Genomic DNA, 10,220 nt, shown 5'->3' with positions numbered 1-10,220 from the left:
TCGCCCCCCTTTTGGATATTTCTGGATCCGCTCCTGCCATGGTCCTGGGTGTAATTCCTGTCCGTGTTACAGGATTTACCACGATAAAACAACTCCACACTCTAAGGCTCATAATGAGTTTATAGCATCATTATGTTTGTTTTGTGAAGGGACTGTCAGTAATAACTATTTTTATTGGCAATATTTGGCCTGTGACCTAACTGGATAAGGATAAAAACGTTTCATGATTAACAATATATTTTATTTTATGACTCCTATATACCATGAATGTATGAACAGCCGAACATACAGTAACTTCATGATAAGTGCTTAAATATAATAGACTTAAGTCAGGGACGTATACAGCGGGGAGGGGAGCCGGGGGAGTCGCGGCTTCCCCCCCCCCCTACACAGTGTTAACATTTTAATGCTTGTTCTTGCTAGCCAATACAAATTCTTTCCAGGGATCATTCAAATAAATACTTCTGAACTATGTAAATATGCATGAGCACACGTTACATAGGCCTACTATAATAACACATAGGCCTAAGCGTGATTTTTGAAAATCTTAAATCCATAAATCACAGACCAGGTCTTTTCAGATACAGAAATGTGATATTGTATGTGGTTCAGTTTGGTTTTCATCCTTTTGCAAGCTCTATAAAGTTTTGTATTAATACTACTGTACATTACTACTAGTAGTTATAATAATAATAATAACTATGATGATGACGATGGTGATGATGACGATGGTAATGATGATGAGATGGTGATAATAGATAATAATGTTAATAATATTAAATAGTGAATAAAATTGTGCTAATGGTGAAAAGTAATTTGGGATTTGTTGATCAAAATTATTATAGTATAGTTAAAGCTTAGTAAGCTATAGTTAGGCCTAAGGTGTCTTGGATATCAAGTATATTCCTGATAAAAGATCATGAGATATTTGTTGGCGCGTCATTTTGACTTTATAATGATAATGTGATGATGATGAATTTTACTATATAAAAGTGCTATTTCCGGCCATCTAATAGTACTATTTCCTCAAATTTTCTCTCCTCAGCCCCAACTATGGTGGGGCTGACTGAGGTGGTAGTGAAATCACGGCTTTGAAGAATGTAAAGTACATACACAAAGACAATGTTTTTAAGCTTTATTTTCTTGGTACATCACACATATTAATAACGTCTTTATGGTTGCCGAAAATCCCTGATAAAAGATCATGAGAAATTCGTTGGCGCTTCATTTTGAGTATATAATGTGATGATGATGAATTTTACTAAAAATGTTCTTTTCTGGTCATCCAGAGATACTATATCCTCAAATTTTCGCAACTCAGCCCCAAAAATGGTGGGTCTGAGGTGGGTTTCGACTCACAAAATGTCCACCTCCCCCTTCCACCTTTCAAAACAGACTGCGCCCTTCATTAAACTCCATCAAGTTGACTCCTGACTCAGAGTATGTCTTAGTGACTGCTGATGAGGCGAGAATAAATTTGTTTTTAAATGGCAATAACCTCATTTATGACGAATGCAAACGAAAATCAAACATCCATTCATCGTATATTTCGGATGATAACATATGTTGACACTAGCTTTATAAATACAATACTTTTACAATTATATGGAGATGGTCAATATTTACTGACTCTTACTATAAATAAGAAAGTATAATACATACTCCAAGTATTGAAATGCACGCCATAGTGTTGGGATTCTATACTATACTATAAATCATACGAAGGGTTTTTGTTTTGTTTTGTTTTGTTTTGTAGCAGGGTGGTTAACAATAACGATTTTTAGACCTATACAAAGGTGTATGTGATTTATATCACAACATTTTGAAAAATTCAACCTTATGTGTACTGAAACTATAAATATGGTGTAAAAAGTGCGTCAGATTTTTAATGACGTAGGCTTAGTTTTTAAAATATGTGGGGAAGAGTACATTAAATTAAATCACTGAATTTCTCATTAAAATAACCATGCAATGAGATTATCCGGTTGATTCATTTATCACTAATTTACAACCTTTGTACTGTATACTAAAACAATTTACTTTTACTGCCAGTTAGTTTATCACTAATTTACAACCTTTGTACTGTATACTAAAACAATATCAATAAGTTTCAATATCGAATAAGCTCTAATCAAATTCAACTAGAGTATTAGCCTATCAGAACCACTTTTTATGTATGAATAAATGCATTAACTACTGCTATTTTACTTGTTTTATAGGAGCATGTTCCCGTCAAACTTGGTAGAAGCCACTTTCAGAACTGTGAGTTATTCTATTTACTGGTATATTTTAATCACAAAATGGATGGTGAATATAAGCGTCACATGCTACTGTAAAATGCCCGTTGTATGGATTCGTAGTTTATTCATATTCATTCACAATTTACAATTTAATTATTATTGATGATTGATTTATTTGGCATAAACGCCTCACACCAAACCCAAAGGCAATACTACGAGTTTACAGAGCAACAATCATAAAAACACGAAATAATTAAAACAATAATCACAAAAAGTCCTACGAATTTCAGAAACGTCCAAAGTAGACGTATATCATAAGGGAAATGCGAATACACCTCGCCTCCATTCAAAGATCGTTTCATACACGAAAATCGAAAAACGTTATTGGCTAACAATATATCCATATCATTTTGCTAACTTATCAATTATTATGTTTAGCCAGATTAAACCCTGAGTTGGTACCTGGTGGGTCGAATGCAAATGCACTGATTAACATGCAATAAAAGCCTACGTCCTCCAGGCAAAATTGAATTGAACTAATTTGATTTCTCTCTATATACAATACATAAAATACAAAGTAAAAACAAATAATTTAAAACAAATACAAAACATTACAAATATACTGGATACAATAAGAGAAATCCCGATGGGGTCCACAACTTTCCGATGGGGTCCACAATTAACAAACATATTAGAACAGGTAAAACCTATCAAAAATTAGTATTAAATATTTTAATAATAGTATTTTAATTAGAACAACCTTCACGTTTTAATAATTTGGGCTAGATCATTAAACATGTTAAAAGCGAGATTTAGTTGGAGCTGTGTGACTTGTTGTTTAATATTTAATAAGCGAAGTGACTCAATATTTGATTTTAAAATATGATAATAGGGATCCTTGTTTAAAATAAACCTAATAATTTTATTTTTGTGCTCGTTGAAGTTTATTACAATTATTTTTCGTTTTCTCTCCTATTATACAGTGATCTTATGCTGTACCAATATTTACATATGCGTTCACAATTCAAAACAATTTTGTATTTGTACATCATTACAATATAAAACAAATTTAAAAGAAAAATTAATTGCATCTCATAAGCATACTTTTTTTAATAGTAGGAGAAAATTGCACATTTCCCGTAATTCATTTCCTCCATGCCTATACATACATACAATATATGTATTATGCAAACACACACATAGGCCTACACACACACCCACAAACACAAATACATACATAAATACACCAACAAACACACACCCACGCACACACCCACACACATACCCACCAATAAATTACACATACACATAGTCCTACGTAAAAAAAAGCATACCCCAAATAAAACAAACACACATACACTACAGTGTACCAATTATTAAATATTTTTGTTTTCCTCCTGCTTTTCATTTTCTTTAACCTTAATTACTGTACCTTTGCAATAGACATTCTGTTTATACCTTCCACATTCTTTCATTCTTTTTTTTTTTGCTTTTACGAAATTCTCATTATTTCCTTTTTCCCTTTTTCTTTTTTGGTTTACATTTTCAATCATAAGCAAAGTGATGTACAGCTCCAATATCATAATGTTTACAATGCACACAAATTCAAAGTTCAAAATTTATGACAAAATTAAGAAAAAGAGACATTTCTCACATTATACATTGTAATTAATTAAAATTTAATAATAAGCTTATTGGATGTTAATCTATCTCTTTGTTATTTCAAGTACAAAACTGATGTTCAAGAAGAACCAATAGAAGCAGTAAGCTCTGAAGATCTCTCAAACGTGATGCTCAATTCTGGTGTTTCCATTGCATCTTCACTCGTCGCCATCAATGGCAGTTTGTTCATTATTGGCAACAAGATGGTACAGTTCAATAGCAGTCGTCTGTCTAATTCTGAAGTAAAAAGTGATATGGCACTATTTCTACAAGAGGTCGACTCGAGTTTAATGATGATAGACAACGTTCAGAAAGACCTGTCCCCATCAACCACCGCACTGAAGTTACTAATGAACCATACGTCAGCAAAGAGTTCATTGCTGCAGATGCAGGTAGATGGACTGACAACTGATCCTGTGAGTGAGTCTGAGATGGAGATGCTGAGCAATGAAACGACTAGCTTATCAACGATGTTGGTATCAACTACGCGCGAGATGGTTAGATTGGTTGGCATGTCGTCTGCCTCTGCAGGAACCATGGAAGAAGCTGCTCTTGCTATGAGTTCAGCACTCAGCGGAATCAACCAGATGTTCTTTATGATCGACTACCACAAGATCAACCAGATCATGATAGATATGAATGATCTCAGTGGAGAGTTGATTGACGCTATCAGAAAAAGCGATACAAACTCCTCCTTCGTTGAAATCAATTCCATCATGACGATCATGATGAATATGACGGTGACGTCAATGCACGTCCTGGACATCAAGAGCACATTAAACCTAAATGACCTAACAATGAGTCTAATGCGCATGACTGTAGATGTACTGTATTTAATGGACACAGAAAAATTGAACAGCTATGAGATCGTGACAGAGATGAATTACATTCTAAAGAGAATGAACACCATTATGATTGAACTTTCAACACTTAGCACTGCACCTTTAACCGGTGATTTAGATGAACTTAACCAAATCGCATCTCTTGCAAAAGCGATTCATGAACTTGCCGACACGATGGCGACAGTCGTAACTACTGGAATGGATTATGTCATTTTCCACCGCTCTAACGCCACAGTAACAACTGTTTATGTAGGTGTTATGTCTGACAGTATGAACATCTTAGGAATAGTGGTCTTTGCCATTGCGTTTGGTGTATCTGTTGCACGTGTTGGAGAAGATGGACGTACTGTTATAAAGTTTTTCAGTGCCACGAATGAAGCAATTATGAAATTAGTTACGGTGATTATGTGGTATGTTACCATGTTAACAACAATCACAAAGAGTATATGACTTTTAAATAAACAATTTACTGTGTTTTATTTGGTCAAACATCAGTTCTGTATTCCATGTGAAGCGACTACAAATTGATCCTCTAAAATCTGGCGCACAATGCCTTTATGTCGGCAGCCAATGTAAATCCAGAAACATGGATGATGCAGATTGTTTTAAACAATAGTCCAATCAGACTCTCACTGACAGTCGGCAGATGGGCATTGCATTGGATTCGTTGTCAAATCATCGCAGTGTGCGCCAGGCTTGATAACGAACCTCTTGTGGCACAACACATGGAATCAGTGTATGATTATTATCATCAACTGGAGAAGCACACCTTACCGGTGACAGCGTTTTTATGGTTTTGCTTCTCTTTGGCTTTTATATATTTGTTCAGATTTTGTATTGTTATTTGTTGCCGAAATGAAAAAAATTAAAAAAATGAACATCTTCACTCTCATCATCAACACCATCTTGTCGTCATCACCATCACCATAATATGATACAGTATTATAATTATCACATTATCATTATCATCACCATCATCATCAACTCATCATTGTCATCATTATACTATTTGTCATGTTAATAACCTTTACTCTTTTCCTTTTATTTCCAACTAAAAAAAAACCCAACAAAATGAACATCTGCACTCTCATCGTGTCATCACCATCACCATGATATATCATAATTATCACATTGTCATTATCGTCATCATCACCAACTCATCATTGTCGTCATTATACTATTTTGCCATGTTAATCACCTTTACTCTTTCACTTTTATTTTCAACTTTAGGTATGCTCCGATTGGCATCCTTTTCTTGATAACAGGAAGTATGATTGAAGTTGAAGACTGGGAAGAGTTGTTCACAAAACTTGGAGCATACATGGGAACAGTTGTAGCTGGCCTAGCCATACACGGATTCATAATTCTACCTCTATTGTACTTTGCGTTCACACGGAAAAATCCTTACAAATTCCTTATAAACGTTTCTTCAGCTTTCGTAACAGCTCTCGGAACATCATCAAGGTAACGTTTCTTGCTTAAAAATCATTAAGATGAAACCCTTTGCGTAATCTGTGTATTTGTAAGTAACAGTAAGTGCAGTTACTATAACTACCATAAGTCTGTTACAATATATATATATATATATATATATATATATATATAAGAGAAACAAATTTGTCCATATAAAAAAATTAAATTCCTGCCGAGCCACCAGGGCTCAGAGGGCTGGAGTTTACCCCCAGTTTCTGTAGTGTGAAGCAAAGGAGAGTGTAATACTCCCCCTGGGACACTGGTACCCACTGATACAGCTGGCTAGACTGAAGCAATGTAGATGAAGTGCCTTGCTCAAGGACACAAGCAAAATGCACAGCGAAGGATTCAAACCCAGACCTCGAGGTTTGGAAACCAAACGATTCCCACTGCACCGAACCACTTCCACAACTTGTCCATGTGGCCTATATATATCCACATAAAATACTGTTACTGTTTTTACACAGTTCTGCAACGTTGCCTGTAACAACACGATGTCTCGAAGAGAAGAACGGCATCGACAAACAAATAACTCGCTTCATGCTTCCCATTGGCGCAACCATCAATATGGACGGTACGGCGCTGTATGAGGCAGTTGCTGCTATTTTTATTGCACAAATGAATGGTATTCCACTAAATGTTGGACAGATAATCACCATCAGTCTGACGTCTACGTTTGCCAGTATTGGAGCTGCCGGGATTCCTCAAGCTGGTTTGGTAACCATGGTGATTGTACTCACAGCTGTTAACCTACCAACCAACGACATTGCTCTGATTTTGGCTGTTGATTTCATTTTGTAAGTACAGTTTAGTCCATTTACATTAGGGATTTGGATTAGTCTTATGGCATTGTTATAGTGCTACTTGTAGTTCTGCATGTATGTTTTTACATCAGATCAGTTGTATTGAAATATTGTTAATGAAGTTTTGAAAATTGGAATCTTTAACAATAATTACATTTATTATTCACAAATATTAATTACTCAATATTTTTATTTTTACATAGGGATCGTCTCCGAACAGTGGTCAATGTAGAGGGCGATTCAATTGGTGCAGGAATTGTTGACCACTTGACACAAGGCAATGAAAGCTGTGAAGTACATAGCAATAAAGGTTTTGAGGAGACTGAACTACAAACAGGTGGTAAAGTGAATGAAAGTGATCTGCCAGATAAAGTGATAGTAAATGGATCAAGACTGTAAAAAGATAAACACATAAAAAGTAAAAAAGACAACATTGTGCATACATTACCAAAATGCTATCAGTTATGCTGTAACTATTTTAATGATATTTGTAAAACACATTCATAAAATACAATTAATTACTTGCACATTAACATGTTTAAAATTTACAGTTTTCTTACAATATTAATAATTTAATACAAAAAAAAATCCAAAAAAATTACTTATAGAAATACAGGTCTCCCTCCACTTTTCCATGGTATTTACCAGCTTTAGTCTCCAATTAGAATAATAAAAATAAGGCCATATTAATTTAATTATTTGTCTCAAAGCTCTCCAGTTTCCAAAAACCTAATGCTGAATGCAGTTTAAAAAAAAAAAAAAATTTAAATATGTTTTAATAAAAGTATTTCTATTGTTGAACTGAATTTGAAAAGGTCTGTTGCAGGACTCTCTTCACTTAAGAATTATAGTGTGTCAACACACAACATATTGTAGGCTATTAAAGGGGGTTAAAATTCAAGCGAGACATTTTTTTTTGAAAAAAAAAACTTTGAAAAAAAAAATGTTTCTACCTTTTTAAGCGAGAACAACGTGCATGAATTTACTAATGCGCGCAGGAGCTTTGAGACAAACAATTTGGATTAATATGGAGTAAAAGAATTTGGGATCACAGAAAAGTGGTTTTTAATTGGAGGTGTCTTTAATTAGAAGAAGTTAATAATGAATTAGGTGCTAGTGTAGTTTTTGAAATGTTGTATTACACTTTCTTACTTACTAATTTATAGTAAAAAATAACATTCAAAAGGTTGAAATATATTAAAACAGACAGACTGTAGTTGCTATAGTTTTTTGTCCAATGGCAAGTTCTCGGGCTTGTATATTTTATCTTTGCCCTTTTCCCAAATGGAATGTTGTATTCATGCAGCAAAAGGTAATAATAAATTATATATAGAATTTATAGAGGACTAATTTCAATACTAAGTTAAGTTACAAGATGTTATTACTCTGGCAAACTGGTATAAAGCTACTGGTGTATGTTCCGATTATTGAATAAAGTTTTAACATAAAAAATTGCAGATACCTGTCACTTATAATCAATTGTGTGGCTGTTTTGCCCACAGACACAAATATACCATATATGAGATTAATCTGAGATTCACATAAGTATATAAAGTTTCATTATATGATACATCTTCAGACCAGAAAACATAATCTATTGCCTCATAAACATTATAAATATACAATAGAACCATATTAAGGGATCCCCTTAATGGGGTTGGCTGTCCCCTTAATGAGGTTGGTTGTAGTGTGAAAAGATATAACTGTATTTTTTCATTTCGAGGCTGAAAAAATTGTCTCCTTTAGGAGAGATCTTACTGTAGATAATTTCTTGATCAGAACAGTTTCTGTCTCTCTCTCTTCTTCTCTTTACGAAGCAAGGAATGGACTTCATCTGGTGGCAGTGTCACTAAGGAAAAATAAGAATCAATAACAACTATTTACAAAGTATATTGTAAAAATTGGTGAATAAATGAAATGAATGAATGAAACAAACAATCTGTAATAGCAACAAATCTACAGGGAGAATGCCGGGGGGTGAGGTTATTTTTAGAACATTTGCATAGACGTATGCGAACACCTGAAATGCTAGGTGGCGCCAGATGGAAATGAGCGTTAGACAACATGGAAAACAACTACACGGTCGTGCAAAATCACCGCTGCGCTAGGATTGGCTGAAGCAGTGTGAAGCCACTACAGTATTATAATGAACAGATGTGACTGGCTCTAGCAAAACCCTCAATTTGTCGCATTTTCTAAAACATTTGAGAATCAAATTGTTAACATTTTCATGTTTTTCGCATTTTATAAAAGAAGATATATTGAAGAACATTTCTGTAAAATATCAATCACTAAATCTAACTGAAAAGTATATTAAAATTATATTTAAAATACAAATCTTAATGATAAACTATTGATTTTGGAATCTTTGGAAGCTGTTTTCTCAAAACCTACATGGTTGATATCCAATGAAATAAATATTCACAACTTTGCCAATACTCAACCAATTTCAATGAACACTATCAATGATTCCAATAAATTTTTTTATAATAATAATAATAGGATTCTCCATAAAGAGATACATTTATTATACAGGTATATCACTTGATTAATATACTCTCTATCCTTGTATTTAATTAAAAGTATCTACTGTATTATTTCTATTTGATTTTAAGGTTTCATTCACCAGGCTTTTTACTTAGGTTTCACAAGGCAGAGTTTTAAATTTTAAATCACTACACTCTGCAATTAGAAAAATAACGAATAACTGAATAGCACAAAACTTACATGGTTTCCTGTGGGATGGATTGATAAGTCGTGCAATGCTGACGTCAAATAAGTCTTCATTTTCGTTAGTACCATACATGATATATAACTGTAGCAAACAGAATGATAAATCACACAGACAAAATTAATCGATGATTTCATTTATAAGTGATAAAAATTTACCTGGATAATTTGCGGAATGGTATTTGGCAACCATGTGTCAGGCAACCATGCAAGGGGTCCCAAAATGGAAAAAGTCATTTCTGGGAGATCTGGTTAAGTGAGATTTCTTACATCAAATTTTTCTGCACATGGGGATACCTATTGTAACCTGGGGCAGGGTGGGGGCCAAGTTGGCTCCAGGATCCCATTTTGCAAAGTCAAAATAAAAGAAAAAAAATCGAAAGAATGAAAAAGAAATAATGGGAATTTTTCGGGTGTCTAGAAAACAAAAATTTCACGGGGCATGCCCCCGCCTCCCCTTAGGCTAGTGT

General features: G+C 34.0%; 2 protein-coding genes across 7 annotated transcripts in view; one reads left to right on the top strand and one right to left on the bottom strand.

Annotated features, from left to right (window-relative positions):
• The window catches only part of LOC117114369 (excitatory amino acid transporter 3-like), a 9,819-nt gene extending 1,891 nt beyond the window's left edge, over positions 1-7,928 (top strand). Inside the window, exons 2-6 of the mRNA XM_033258028.1 lie at positions 2,220-2,262; positions 3,968-5,154; positions 5,975-6,208; positions 6,685-7,014; positions 7,224-7,928. Coding sequence (XP_033113919.1) covers positions 2,220-2,262; positions 3,968-5,154; positions 5,975-6,208; positions 6,685-7,014; positions 7,224-7,419 — 1,990 coding nt within the window. The 3' untranslated portion in view covers positions 7,420-7,928. The remainder of the gene's footprint in view (positions 1-2,219; positions 2,263-3,967; positions 5,155-5,974; positions 6,209-6,684; positions 7,015-7,223) is intronic.
• A 22-nt stretch (positions 7,929-7,950) lies between these two features.
• Positions 7,951-10,220, bottom strand: part of LOC117114367 (rab9 effector protein with kelch motifs-like) — a 14,429-nt gene continuing 12,159 nt past the window's right edge. For 5 of the 6 annotated variants that reach the window (XM_033258023.1, XM_033258021.1, XM_033258020.1 and 2 more), the window contains 2 exons: positions 9,748-9,835; positions 7,951-8,869 (listed from right to left, as the gene is read on the bottom strand). In XM_033258023.1, the coding sequence (XP_033113914.1) occupies positions 8,796-8,869; positions 9,748-9,835 (162 nt within the window). In that variant the 3' untranslated portion in view covers positions 7,951-8,795. The remainder of the gene's footprint in view (positions 8,870-9,747; positions 9,836-10,220) is intronic. The other variant, XM_033258025.1, reaches the window with a different exon arrangement.

The sequence above is a fragment of the Anneissia japonica genome, unplaced genomic scaffold (assembly GCF_011630105.1).
Source record: "Anneissia japonica isolate Jap-2015-1 unplaced genomic scaffold, ASM1163010v1 scaffold1231_len1163931_cov198, whole genome shotgun sequence".
NCBI classification, from domain to species: domain Eukaryota; kingdom Metazoa; phylum Echinodermata; class Crinoidea; order Comatulida; family Comatulidae; genus Anneissia; species Anneissia japonica.
The sequence above is the reverse complement of the archived record's forward strand: the minus strand, read 5'-3'. Positions and strand labels throughout refer to the sequence as shown.